Here is a 14,649-nt window from a genome sequence, read left to right on the forward strand (position 1 = left end):
ACCCCAGCGCACTGCGCCTCTCTGCCTGCACAGGATATTTGACGAGGGGGAAAGAAGAGGAAGGAGGCATATGAACTTTTTTCACCCCGTTCCCTTTACCCCCCAAGAATACCTAATCTTTCCTCCCATCAGCCGCCACTTAAGAGCGGCTTCACTACTTCCCCAAAAATCGCAGCGGGCACGTGATCTCCGCAAGTAGTGCGGGCCGTGCCACTCCGCCGCCGCCGCATCACTAATTTTGTAATACAGATTTAATTCGCTTCATATTCCGCCCCTCCCCCCCTTCGCCTTTCAGCCTTGGCTGAATACCGGAACGGGCAGGACTCCACCTCAGCACTGTCTGCGTGCGAAGTGATGGGGCCAGCGCTGTGGAGGAAGCAAGTCTGATGGTTGACGGGAGGGAGAGCGAGAAGGGCAGTCGGAGCGCGCACTATGTTTTAATAGGCGGAGCGTTATTTTTCCCTGGCTCTCGAGGGCATTGCGCTTTTTTTTTCCCTGGGAAGCCATGATGGAAGTTTGAGAGTCCGGCGGCCGCACCGCCTCGGAAGAGCTGGAGTCGGTGCCGTGCCTGTGGCCGGAACTGGAGCCGTGGCCAGGGCCGAGCAGCGGGGGCTCGTCCCGGGAGCGATTGGCTCAGACCTACAGAGCGAGCGAAGCGGCGTCTGGCTTCCTGCTGTCTTTTCCCCCCACCGACAATTTGATGGTTCATTTTGAACGCGGAGCGGTTTTGGATCCCGGAGTGTGGATTATATCTGACGGAACAAGAGGAGGACCGACTGCGGATATATAATTTTAAAAAAATATAGATATATATATTATACATATATATATATATATATATAGTTTAGAAAGGCATCTGTTTCGTTTTAATCCCCGAATTTCCCACCACCACCTCTTTTCTTCCCCCCCCCCACCTTGAACCACGGGTGAGGGTTTTTTCCCTCTCTCCTCCCCCCCGGCCGGCGGTAACGGCGGCGGCGGCGGAGGTGATCGTGGAGGAGGAAAAATCGCAGGAAGAGACAGTGAATGTGGCGACCGCCCCCATCCTCCCCTTATCCTACTCCTCCTCCTCCCGCACTGCTTTCACTTTTACCCTACGGATTATTTCTTACCCCTCCCCCAACTCCTTCGATGGTGATGTGAAAAAAACCGGAGCGACCCCCCCGCGGAGAATATTAACGGGAGGCAAACGAGCCCATCTGTGTGGGTGTATGTGTGTGGCTTGGATTCGGTGTGTAGGCCTCTGTCTGACAGTAGCCGTAATCTGCTAGAAGCCAAGAAACCAGTTCCACATCCACCACCATAACCACCACCTCCTCTTCTGTCGGAATCACAGACATGGCTTCGAGAATCAAAGAACTTGTCAGTAGGAACAAGAGGAGATACCAGGAAGATGGATTCGACTTGGACTTGACATGTATCCATTTTGATTTTGGGGGTGCTGCTGGGGTCGTGGGAGGTGGGTTAGAAATGCTATAGGCAACCTGTTTCTCTAATCCTTAATTAAGGTTTGATTGAGGAAGTGCAAATAAAGCCAAGCAGTGTTTAATTTTGGATGAAAGGAGTCGAGACTGGATGTGGTTATTTTATTCCCTACTTTGTAAATTATGATTTTGCAGCTCTAGGTAGTATCAAGAGACTGCATATGCACTTCTGGGTGAGTTCTTTAACACTTAAATATTTTTGTCAATCTGTGCATTATAGTTTAATTCATAATGCCATTGTGAACATTGTATTGTGTACTAAGGTGCTTATTGTGCATATATAGAACTACCATGCAAAGCCTCTGCAGGAGGGATGCATAGTGTAGGGAGTAGGCTAGGTCTTGGCCTAGAATAGAAATGGTTGAAATTGAATATCAAATATGTGTTTCAGCCAAAATACTCTGTATGGTTAAATACTTTCTAATGCTGCTTTGTGTCGTAGGACTTTTGCACCACCTTTTGTACAATTGAAGGGAGTCACCTCACAATATTGGAACAGTTACTTTGTTCAGCTACTCTTTCATATCACTGCTTTGAAAGATTTAGCAATCCTTGATTTCAGTTTCATATTGAAGCAGTACTGCTATCTAATGAAACGCTTGTAAGAATATTTTTTAGAAATTCATTTATTTACTTGCGTGTAATGCAATTATCTTCAGACTTTTTAAACAAATGGCTTCAGTGCTTGCCATTGCTGAACTTGACATACCTTTGATCACGGTTTTGTAGTAGTTGAATAGCAGTAGAAGGATATCTGAGGAATTCTCTGACCAGTTGATCATGATATTGGAACTTTCTAAAATTGCTGTCTGATATTGTTACTTTTAAGCATATTTCAAATCCTCATAATATAGCTAATATATGTATTTTGTTAGATTTAAATTATATGTCCTACAGTTTTTAGGCAAATTATTTGTTTTTTAATGTGCTGAATCCTCTTTGAAACATCATCATGTAGTAGCTCTGAGGACCCGTGTCCATTGTCCAAGTAAGTAAACTTCTTTTGTACTAATCTTGTTAGTGAAATGCAAATATTTCAAACCTAATCCAGGACTTGAATGTGGTTGTATAGATAAACCTACGCACTCCAGCACCTGTTGTACATTGAGTTGACTTTGTCCACTTTCATAATGTTTCTAGTATAAAAATGTTCTTGAGATGCAGTATTTTTTGCATAATTCAAGTATGGATGTTTAAAAACATTTATAAATTTCGTAAATGAAGCTGCAGAATTCAAAGTATTTTCTGCCCCATGATTTTGATGATAATTTAGTTTTAAATTGCTACGCCACTTTATATTTCTTGATCCGTCATAAAATAAGTATATTACAAGTTGAAACTTTAGCCCAGCCCCTTGTAACCTGACTGGTGTTGTACCATAGTGATTGTTCCCTGATCATATTTCTTTGAGCAAGAAAATTGTTCTTTTTGAGTATTTAAATGCTCCGTGATCACAAAAGGGCCCTGAAGTTTCCATAAATTCAAAACGCCGTCGGCTGAGAATGTAAAAAGGTTAATTAGCTACATGTTAGTATAGACTGTGGTTAATTTTAGTTGAGTCTTGTTTAGAATTAGTTAATTAGTATAGATCTGAACTACAGATTCAAAATGTGCAGGACCACAGGAGCTGCAGGACCACAATGTCTGAGTACTAACTTTTAATCTAAAATCTGCTGGAATAGAACAGTTTGTATTTTGCCTTGTAGATTGTACAAATCCAAAATAAACCTAGTTTTGCTCTTTGCCATCATGATTGGAATGACTGGTCAAATAGAATTATGTCTTAAAAATTAGTACTTGAGTAGTTAATACGACGGGAGTAACAATGTGGTAGTTTACAGTAAACATAGCAAGTATTATGATGTAACTTGTCCTGCATGTATTAGTACCCTAGATTTTCATCTATAATCCATGACAGTAGGAAATGTGTATGGTTTAACTGATCTGCTGCTGCAGTTTAAATTTTATAGTACAGCATCATTCCCTTCAGTCACTTGTTGTGGACCTTGTGACCCATGATGCCTTCAGAAAAGACTTGTTGCAAACTTTATCTGTGAGATGTAAGGAATAACCAACCTACTTTCTTAATGGTGCTACGCAAAGCATTCCAAGAGTGAGATTTTGGCTTTGTACTTTGTATTTCTGTATCAGCATGGCTTTGCATTTAATGTTTCTGTCTTCAAGTTGGTGTCTCTTGGACTTGCATTTAGATGTAATGTTGGGTTGCACATTGAGAATGTCATCCGGAACACTACATTGCTGTAATAGCTTCAGGTAGAGTTTGATAATTTCATTATCCTCTTCAAAAAGCAGCAGAGTCTTCAGAGACAGGATTGATATTTCTCCAACCTGCATTGTAAAAAAAAAAGTTGCTGTTTATTTTATTGTTAGTAGGATGTTTCTATGTTTGAACTTATTTATATCTGCTTATATAATTAGATTTAATTATATTTGGTATATGAAGTATTTAACTTGTGGAAAAGTTGTCAAATTAGTATTTCATAGTTGTACTTGGATGTTTATGTAAAGTTTAACATACTGGATCTTGGGTTAATGTTTTTTTGGAACATTGAGTATTGAATTTCGGAAGTAAGAATCGTATGAGAGTTGAGAGGAAAGAAGAAATGGTGAAGCTTAGAATATGTCAATGTAATCCAAGGATAGGTTACTGTGTTGAAAGGCAGCAGTGTACATTGTGTATGTTCATTTAACTTTGTATCTTAAGGTACTTTTTTAATGTTCATGGTTTCTAAAGTGAAGTGTCTGGTTTTAGGATGGCAAAATAAAGCTTTCTTAAAAGATTTTTGAAGATCAATGTCTTCAGGTAAAACTTTCAGTAATGGATTACAGCATTTTGTAGCAGCACTCGCAATGATACTTGGTGTTTTAGATGTAATTTTTTTTAGCTTTTAAGGAATTTTCTCAAATACTGATCATGATTGTGTGATTCTTCTGCAGAAATTTAAGTTCTTTAGAGTATTTTCTTGATGTCTGTTGGCAATGGACCAGAAATGAGATTTGAGTTTTGAATAATTTCTGTCCCTGGCCTCAGTGAAAAGGTTATTTTTTCTCTCTAAACTGGCTCATTTTCTGCTGTAATTCTCCCCATGCACAGTATATTGGAGATTAAAATTACCTCTGTGGATTACTTATCCAAGCAGTAATTTGGGAGAAAGGTGGTGGTGCATGTTCAGATTAACATGTATAGCTCTACTTGAGTAGTTTTTTTTTTAACCACCCTGGCTAACAAGAGAAAGCAGGTAGTTTTTGTAGATGACATTTTCATCATCTGTAACAAGGTGAATACAATTTAGCACAATGTACAGTTAGAATAGACTTTGGTTCTGCCTTTGTTTCTTCCCCACTCCCCCCCCCCCCCCATACTATGGATTGTTGTCAACCAACTAGTCAGCGATGTGATTTATAAGGAAAATTATTTTAAAATATCTACATCTTATCGTTCCATAGAACATTCTAATAGTCTTTTGTCAATGCCTGTCACAGTTCTGCATGGAGCTATAGACGGAGACAGTTGGTGAATAGCAGTACTTTTAAAAAGTTCTAATCCTTATCCATTAGAAAATAAAATCAGAGAAAGGTAAGGTAAATCATTCAGTTACAATGTAAGTAAAATGGATTTGTATGGTTGGAAACATTTCCTTTGAATGTTATTATTCAATCTAATTAAGTTCTGAAAGAAAATCTTGCATCAGAATAACAAAACCAGTGAATCACTAATTGTAGTTTTGGTAGATTGCTTTTTGTTTTTTAACTCTGTAATATTAAAGTGAGAATGCATCAGGAAATATCCATTGTACCAATTATAATAGGGAACATTGAGTAAAGCAGTAAGCTATTTCAGATTTCAAGATTGACATTGATCTGTTTGGTTTGGACAAATAAAAATGAATGTCTAATGAAAATAATATGAAAGAGCATTAAACCTGTTCAATCCAGACATGATACATCCTTAATACCGATATAAGGGTATTCTTATATAAGGGTACTCTTTTACATCAGCAATTTTTCACTTGCAAAACTTTGATAGGTTCTAAAAAGAAATACTTCATGCTATCTTACAAACTTTTTGGTGTATATCCAGCCTTCCAATTATCCAGTAGAGGCAACTTTTCCACCATAAGTTTGTACTTCAAAACAGGCATTCAGTATTTTCTTTATGAAACATCCGTGTTCAGTGAGTTCATTTGGATGCCCAAGCCTTTGAAAATGTGATGTCATTACATTTTCCTCCTTTGGGCCTTTTTAAGGACTTTAATATTTGGCCAAGTGAAAGGGCAAAAACTCAGCAAAGGTACTTCGAAGCTTTGTATTTTTAGTTTTTATTTGAACTAACTACTATACAGTTGAATAATCTATTCCTTTCTAATCTATTTCCAATTCCTTTTGTTACTGTTTGTAGATTTTCCATGTTTTGCAATATAAAAACATGCAATATGAGTATTTATATATATATTAAGTCTCTCAGGTGACTTGGTGCCCAAAATGCATTGAAGCCTATAAAGTACTTTTGAAATATTGCTACAGTATTGCACTGTAGCAAATCTAGCTAGCAATACATGTACAATGTGGACAAATGTAGAACAATATGGAGGACACCAAATCATCTGTTTTCAGTTAGATTTGAGTTAGATCATGTGTTTTTGGAGGCATAACATGAGTCAGGATACCAGGATGAATGCTATAACTTCAACTAGTACAGCGAGTTTTTGTTTTACATTGATAGGGTAGATGTAGTGCACATTGTTACCTTTGAGCCCATCACCTGAATTGGAGTACAATCACTTAATCTTATCTGATGCTTGTCATTTTCTGATCCATAATCCTAAACTCTGTAATGCAGCACGATTTACATTTGTATAGAATTAAAATATGCCTATGTCATATTTATTTCGGACTAATTTTCTGTAGTAAACTATGATAGGATTTGGCAGTGGTTTAGGCCTGTTGCAAATTGAAGGTCAAGTTACCTTTACTAGGGAGCATAATGAGTGAATTATAGAGTAACTGTTCGAGGGAAATTGATAAACGCCATCTCCATTCACACAGACCTAAGTTTGAACCTGTAAGGTTTGCTGGATTAAGATCAAAACCAGCAGGGAGAAAAAGGCAATGCAAATAAATATTTCACACATTTAAATGTAGCAGCAAGCTTGATGGCAGTGCCCACCATTTTGCTTTCTGAAACTTGTTGGTCTGAAGTATGGCAGTGTGCATTTTTGTCAGTTGACATATGTGAAAGTGCCATTGCATGCAGTTCCTTTTTAGAAGGTGGAAGTAACAAAGCATGTTCAGGCTTCACAAAATGTAAAATTAGTTTTCTATCCTGTGGGTTAAAAATAAATTTCATAACCATTCCTGTGTTTATGTCTGTTCTTTCTTTATTAAGCCTCGTATCCTTTGTATTCTCTGAGGTGTGCATAGGTAGTACTGGGTAGCTTACTGAAATACTTGTCTGCTGCAGCATCCATTAAACTACAGCTATCTGCCTAAATTGGGTAAAAGAAAGCATGTACACTTATTGATTTTGATAGTTTGACCACGGGAGAAAATAGTGTATGTTGACAAGGATATTGAGACAATTCATCTCTTCGTGAAAGTACATAAATTTCTTTGCAATCGTTTATTAATAACTGTGTAGACTGATTGCAAAAATTAAATGAAGAAAAAAAATCAAGTTTCTAGTTGCAATACTGAAGCATTTTATGTCAAAATAATTGGTCTTTGGTACACCTCTAGTTCTAGTCATTCCTATTAGAAAACACCTTGGACATTCAAAACAATTTGGGATTGGAGATTGTTATTTATTGTTGGGTCCACTGGAGGTAACAAAATCCATATTGTTAATGAGAAGTGTCTTTCTTGTGGCTGTGCAAAGCCCTATGAAAAGTTATTCCCTTTAGCTTGGCATTGTGGGCCAAAGGATCTGTTCCTGTACTGTCTGTGTTTAATCCATGAGGTTGTTTTAGATCTAATTTCGGGCTACATAAGCTAAATGTTAACACAACATATTTTTTTTTCCATATTCACACTGCACCTTGAAGGTGTAAGATTATCCATCTTTTTTTATTAACATGCTTAGTTCTTCTTTGGTCCTTACAGAATTCAACTTGGAATTTGAATCATTGCATTTGTGAAAAGGTCTGTGTGATTTAAAAAAATGTACATTTGTACAGGTGGATGAGCAATTGATGTTTATTGCATTGCTTAATCGTTTAAATTCAAGCACCTAATAGACGATTTTGTCACCTGTAATTAGACCAAACATGTCCAGCACGAGCCAATCGTTACTGGCTGCAGAGACAGTTGGCAGGCGAGCATTAAGGATTGTAGTGATGGACCAGATGGGCAAAGTAATCTAATGCATTAGGATGTGGTTGTATATCTGTTGAGTGTTAAGATCATAAGTCTGAATAATAAAAATTATAAATTATTTAGCATGTGAAATACTTTGCACACTTTATAGGAATTTTATGCATTTAGTTTATTTGGGATCAAAGAAGGATAATCTGTTTCAGTATTTTAGTAGAACAAATGATTGTTTTCAATGCTTTCATCCCAATACAACTAACTTAAAATGCATTTAATGGCTTTTCTGTGAAAAAGGTTGTGTGCTGAATGATCCACCTTGTGCATGTGCAAGACTATAGTTTTAAAATCATAACAGTACTTTGGATCATACATTTTTAGCAATTGTAAATCAGCTATTATGAGGTCGGTATCTTAAATTCTTCCGCAGTGATTTGAACAGTTTGAGTTGTTTTCAATTCTGCATTAGAAAGTAATGATCAACATCAGACAAATATGTAAACATGAGGAAATCTGCAGATGCTGGAAATTCAAACAACACACACACAATGCTGGTGGAACACAGCAGGTCAGGCAGCATCTATAAGGAGAAGCGCTGTCGACATTTCGGGCTGAGACCCTTTGTCAGGACTCAGACAAATATGTAGTCCAGTTCATTATTAATAAGTTGGTTCAAAGTTCAGACAGCTGTATAATTTGCATGTGAAGTATAAGGGAGTGAAAATGCAAAGCTGCTAATTAGCAGAGCACATGCTCCTAATTTGTTTATAGAGTTTTGTTCATAATTTGTGTATATTATGAATCTTCGTGTGGATTTCCTATACATCACATTTCATGTCACCCTTTACCTCATAAATTCAGTTTGCTTATGTCAGGCCTGTGTTGGCACTGCAACATTAATTTTGTTAATATCTGTTTTCATATATCAACTTTTTGTGTTGGTGATGTTGTCTTTGTGTACTGACGTAGGTGCTTCAAAGGGGGAGAATGTGAATAGTTTAAAAAGGATCAAAACTTACACAAGTATCTGATTTGAGAACCAGCAAGTGATTAGGAAGGCAACTGGTGTGTTGAGCTTTGTTACAGTGGGATTTGATTATAAGAGTAAAGGTACCTTGCTGCAATTCCATGCAGCATTGATCAGACTGCACTTAGGGTATTTTGTACATTTTTTTTGTTTATCTAAAATCATAGTACATGCCTTGTGCAGTGAAGAATCATCAGACTGTTCCATGGACGCCAGTTTTGCGGTATGAGAGTGGGCTTGTGTTCTCTGGTGGAAAGAAGAGATATCAGTGACATTTTTACAATGACAGCACTTTGGAAGTAGGGAAGATCTTAGCCATAATAGGTTGCTGTCTCAGAATAAGGCAATCTAAGACTAGATGAGGAAAAATTATTTTATGATGAGCAATGTGAATCTTGGGTATTCTCTAACCTTAAGAACTGTGGAATTTCATTTATTCAGATTAGAAATCAGCATTTCTAGATTTTAGGGATGTGGGGATAGTGTGAGAAAATAGCATTGAAGTAAAAGGCCTCACTTGAATATTGTAAATGATAAAATGATTTTGAAGGACCAAATAACCTACTATTTGATTTCTTAGTTCAAACAGTTTGTGGCCTGTTGTTACCGCAGTTGATTAAGATGTTTTACCCTATGCTGTACTTGCTCTTACATTTACTCTGTTCATAGTTACTGTTCTATAGATTTGCTGAGAATGCCTGCAGGAAAAAGAATCTCAGTGTTGTATGTAGTGACATAGATGAGGGGTGATTGATAAGTTCATGGCCTAAGGTAGAAGGAGTCAATTTTAGAAAACCTAGCACATTTATTTTTCACCCTCCTAGTGTTGCCACCATGTCCTCGTGGACCTCCTTGGGTGATAAGCCCGTGAGACAGAGGTAGCGGATGACTGCACAAAGGCTGATATTGTCCTTTTTCTCAGACAGTGTTTACTTGTAGTTTTCAATTATCTGAAACAAATACCACAAAAGTTATTAATTTCAAACTTTCTGCATAATCACTCAGAGTTGAACTGCATGTGCATGTAACGAGAGCTGTATAATTCATTTGCTTCTACCTTAGGCCACAAACTTATCAGTCATCCCTGCTGTGGACCACTTCTGGAGGTCCAAGATGCCGACTTCACAAAGAAGGGATCCATGTGCTCCATGACCACTGGACAAAGCGTGTAAATGTAGGAGGGGACTATGTTGAAAAATAAATGTGCTAGGTTTTCTAAAATTGACGCCTACCCTGGGCCACGAACTTATCAATCACCCCTCGTATGTACTCTGATAAAATTTACTTTGAACTTTGAAATCCAATTCCAGTTCATATTTCTTTGGAGGTGTTAAGTATAAAGGGAAGTTTAAGCAGCCCAGATAAATTCTTAGGAATGGGCCCATGACACTCAATGTAGTTTGAAATAAAATTTGCATGAAGTCCACCAGTGTGAAAATTGAAGTAATTGCACTGTTCTAGTGCAGCTGAACCAATGGAATCTACTTGACAATGGAGAATTACTCAGGTACGTTCTGTCCTTTTAAGGTGGACACATTTAACCCAGCTAGTTACTACCCCATTAATCTATTCCTGATTATCAGCATGGTGGTGGAGAGGATAATTGATAGTGCTGTCATGCGGAGCTTGCTTAGCAGCAGTTTGCGCACAGTAGCTCTGTTCAGGTTCTGTCAGACACTTGGCTCATGCCCCTTTACAGCCTTGCATTATCAGTTGCATTATTTGCAAGTTTGTTTCCTGAAGTAGGGCAGAATAGTATACTGAACTTAGATTGTGCTTAAATACAGGCCCATCTGCACTAAAATCTTTACCATGATGATAAAGTCTACGATGCGGAGTAAAATTAAGTGTTGGTACAAGCTCACTTCACTTGCTCTGGATGCATATACTCTGCAAGTATCCCATAGCTAAGTGTTGAATAAGTATTTGTTTTGTTCTATTTCTTGGTTTGTGATGAAGGGCCTTGATCATGAATCTAGCCTCATCAGCCATATCTAGAAAGAGGGGGATTACTTCAGGAGTACTTACAGATGCTGTAATTGACAGACAGACATACTTTGTTGATCCCGAGGGAAATTGGGTTTCATTACAGCCGCACCAAGAATAGTGAAGAAATATAGCAATATAAAACATAAATAATTAAATAATAATAAGTGAATCCTGCCAACTGGAAATAAATCCATGTCCAGCCTATTAGCTCAGGGTGTCTGACACTCCGAGGGAGGAGTTATAAAGTTTGATGGCCACAGGTAGGAATGACTTCCTATGACGCTCAGTGTTACATCTCGGTGGAATGAGTCTCTGGCTGAATGTACTCCTGTGCCTAACCAGTACATTATGGAGTGGATAGGAGACATTGTCCAAGATGGCATGCAACTTGGACAGCATCCTCTTTTCAGACACCACCGTCAGAGAGTCCAGTTCCACCCCCACAACATCACTGGCCTTACGAATGAGTTTGTTGATTCTGTTGGTGTCTGCTACCCTCAGCCTGCTGCCCCAGCACACAACAGCAAACATGATAGCACTGGCCACCACAGACTCGTAGAACATCCTCAGCATCGTACGGCAGATGTTAAAGGACCTCAGTCTCCTCAGGAAGTAGAGACAGCTCTGACCCTTCTTGTAGACAGCCTCAGTGTTCTTTGACCAGTCCAGTTTATTGTCAATTCATATCCCCAGGTATTTGTAATCCTCCACCATGTCCACACTGACCCCTTGGATGGAAACAGGAGTCACCGGTGCCTTAGCCCTCCTCAGGTCCACCATCAGCTCCCTAGTCTTTTTCACATTAAGCTGCAGATGATTCTACTTGCACCATGTGGCATAAAGTTTCCCACCGTAGCCCTGTACTCCGCCGCATCTCCCTTGCTGATGCATCCAACTATGGCAGAGTCATCAGAAAACTTCTGACGATGGCAAGACTCTATGTTGTAGTTGAAGTCCGAAGTGTAGATGGTGAATAGAAAGGGAGACAGGACAGTCCCCTGTGGAGCCCCAGTGCTGCTGACCACTCTGTCTGACACACAGTGTTGCAAGCGGACATACTGAGGTCTACCAGTCAGGTAATCAATAATCCATGACAAAGGGATCTGATCCAAGTGTGATAACTAAAAAGGGTGTCCCTGATACTGACTGCAGAGAAACTCATTGACACGTGGAGTTCAGTTGCCACTTCCCAGTGGCCAAAGAGCAGCTACCCTATTTTGTGGATTCTGGCTCTTAGGAGGTACAATGCTCCCTATCTTCACCAGGGTGCAGTTCCAATAAGCATACAGGGCACAGCACCAGTATAGAACAGAATAATTCTCAGTGAAGACTAGTATGAAATAAAGACTTTTATAAAATAAAGCATCATTGGCTCAATAATTTCTCCGTGTCGGGCAGGCAGTGTTGCCTGACAACAGTTGCTTGAATGAGGCACACAATTTCAGGCTGCATTGTGGAGAGAGATTACCATGCGGACAGAGGAAAAGATTCAAGGATGTACCTAGTTTTCTTGAAGTGCAACTACCTTTTTATCTCCTGGCATCCTTTGGTCCATTACTGCTCAAAGTAAGGGAGGGGGGAGGGGGGGAAGATATGAAAGCGACAAGGTCATGCATCAGGAGCGCACAGATTTTAAGTGGCAGAAGGAGTGGACAACCTCAAACAACCAATTTGCTTGCTCTATCTGTGGAAGACTGAGGATTTTGTCCTTGTTAGCCATGTCAAACCAGAAATGGAGATAAGTTGTCCTTGAAGTGTGTTCACTCTGTAGCTATGGATTGGCCAACTTCTGCCAAACGTTTTAAATTTATGTACTTGAAGTGGTGAATACAAATGCAAAAGTAGTCATTTACTATTCCAGGTGAGCCTTTTGTCTCTATACATAGTTTAGTGGTCACAGCTTATAAAATATGTGCCCAGCCCTATCCCATAAATGCCTGATGTCACATGCTGCTTATAAATAGTTGGACAGCCATTCTGTGGATTTCAGGAACTGTTAGAAGCTTCACAGTAAGGTTAGCTTGAATATAATCATTTTTTATGTTTTTGTAATCTATAATTTCAACTTCATTAAACCGTGACAGTGCCTCTATTCTCAGCTGTTGGATGGGATCTTGGTGTACCTGGTGTAACCGCTTTTCCTATCCCTATAACAGTCTACCTCAGTCCTCTTGGTATTTGCTTATGATTTGTATGGGCATAGAAAACTTCTGTATTCCCTTTCATATTAATAACTTTTCTCATTTGCTACTTTTACTTTTATTTCTATTTCCTTTCTTTTACTAATACTGATTCTTAATAAACACTTTATCTTGCATCATCTGCCTTTTTACCTTTCCCAATTTTTTCTGTTCTTAGGAAGGAATTTAGATTTTACTTGACGCATCTGTTCTTTTAAAAGTAACCCAATGCTACTATTCAGTTCACCAGTGTCCATTTCTACTTTATATTAGCCAGGATCCTTCTCAGCCCATTGAAGATAGCCTGCCTCCAATTTAGCGAGTGTGTTTTGGATTTCCTTTTGCTTCATCATTATTAATCTAAACTTTAGCCAATGATAATTGTTTCTGGAGTTGTGGCTCACTTCATTCCTCGGAGCAAGATTGAAAATTCCTGATTCCTTATTTGTTGGAAATGTTGCAACAGGAAAGTTCTTGTGAACCCTCTTTCAAAAGAAGTTCCTTTCTTTGCCTTTACTCTAATATTTCTCTAATCACTTTTGGGGTGATAGACATCAACAGAATCATGAACAGTTTTAATCATTCTGCAGATTTGCTCACCCAACTCTTGGTTTGGTATTTAGGCCATTTTATCCATTTCTTCAAATCCATTAGAATTAATCACTAACCTTTTTTAATATTTACATATATATTTTTATAATTCATTGCATCTTTTCTATTGTATCTTAGAATGGTATGTATTGAAACTTACTCTCTGTTTTGATTTTTGAGTCTTGTTTCATTTCTACAATTGTATCACATTCCCACATGGCTATTTTTACTTGCAGTTCATTGTCTTTATTCACCATGCTTTGTCTGTTTTATGTAGATACTTGCTTAAATCAGTGTTACTTTTTCTTTGTAGTGATAAATTTTCTTCTTTTGTGTTTCATCCTGAATATGGTCTGGCGTATATAATTTAAAAAAGGCCAATATGAATAACTAAGCTAATCAGTGTAGTCTACACCAGATATTTTCCCCAGTGAAGAATTGTCATTAGTATGATCTGGTGATGATTATTGAGTTACAGGCTTTGTTTTTGCAGTTGCATTTTACTTAAGAGCTATGTCATGCATTTATACCCTCAGAAAACTGGCAGTAATTTGGCAAGATGTAATGCGGCTAACCTTCAGGAAAATTTTGCTTTGTATCAATTATATTTTCAATATCGTGTTTATATTGAAACAGATTTGGATTGAAGGTGTTGCTTGGCCTAGAAATGTTCTGTTGTTTCCCAACAGTAACTGAGCTTTAGTCAAAATAGTTTAGATTGGGTTTGATTTCTCTGTAAGGAAAGATGGAAAACTGATATCAGTGTGATATTCAATTACTTTTGGAAGTAGAAATCAAATGCTGAGCAGGTTTTTGTTAGTTTCAAAAGTGATGTTGACTTAATAGAGAAAACAGATATCAGTTGCTATATTATAAATCAAAATTATTTTTGTAATTTTCAAGTTGATCCCTGCCTCGAGGGAAAATACCCAGACTTCAATGATTATGAATTGGTCAAATTTTTTACTCTAGTTCATTCTTTAAGAAAAAAATGAAACAGAGGATAGCTTCATAAGACTAATTGATTTGAGTCTCTATCATATGTGATTAT

The 14,649-nt window shown here is 38.1% G+C and overlaps 1 protein-coding gene across 1 annotated transcript in view; it reads left to right on the forward strand.

Moving 5' to 3' along the window:
* The first annotated feature begins 265 nt into the window (after nt 1-265).
* Nucleotides 266-14,649, forward strand: part of LOC140715319 (phosphatidylinositol 3,4,5-trisphosphate 3-phosphatase and dual-specificity protein phosphatase PTEN-like) — a 113,290-nt gene continuing 98,906 nt past the window's right edge. The window contains exon 1 of the mRNA XM_073027358.1: nt 266-1,417. Within this exon, the coding sequence (XP_072883459.1) occupies nt 1,339-1,417 (79 nt within the window). The 5' untranslated portion in view covers nt 266-1,338. The remainder of the gene's footprint in view (nt 1,418-14,649) is intronic.

Source organism: Hemitrygon akajei, chromosome 23 (genome assembly GCF_048418815.1).
Source record: "Hemitrygon akajei chromosome 23, sHemAka1.3, whole genome shotgun sequence".
NCBI lineage: Eukaryota > Metazoa > Chordata > Chondrichthyes > Myliobatiformes > Dasyatidae > Hemitrygon > Hemitrygon akajei.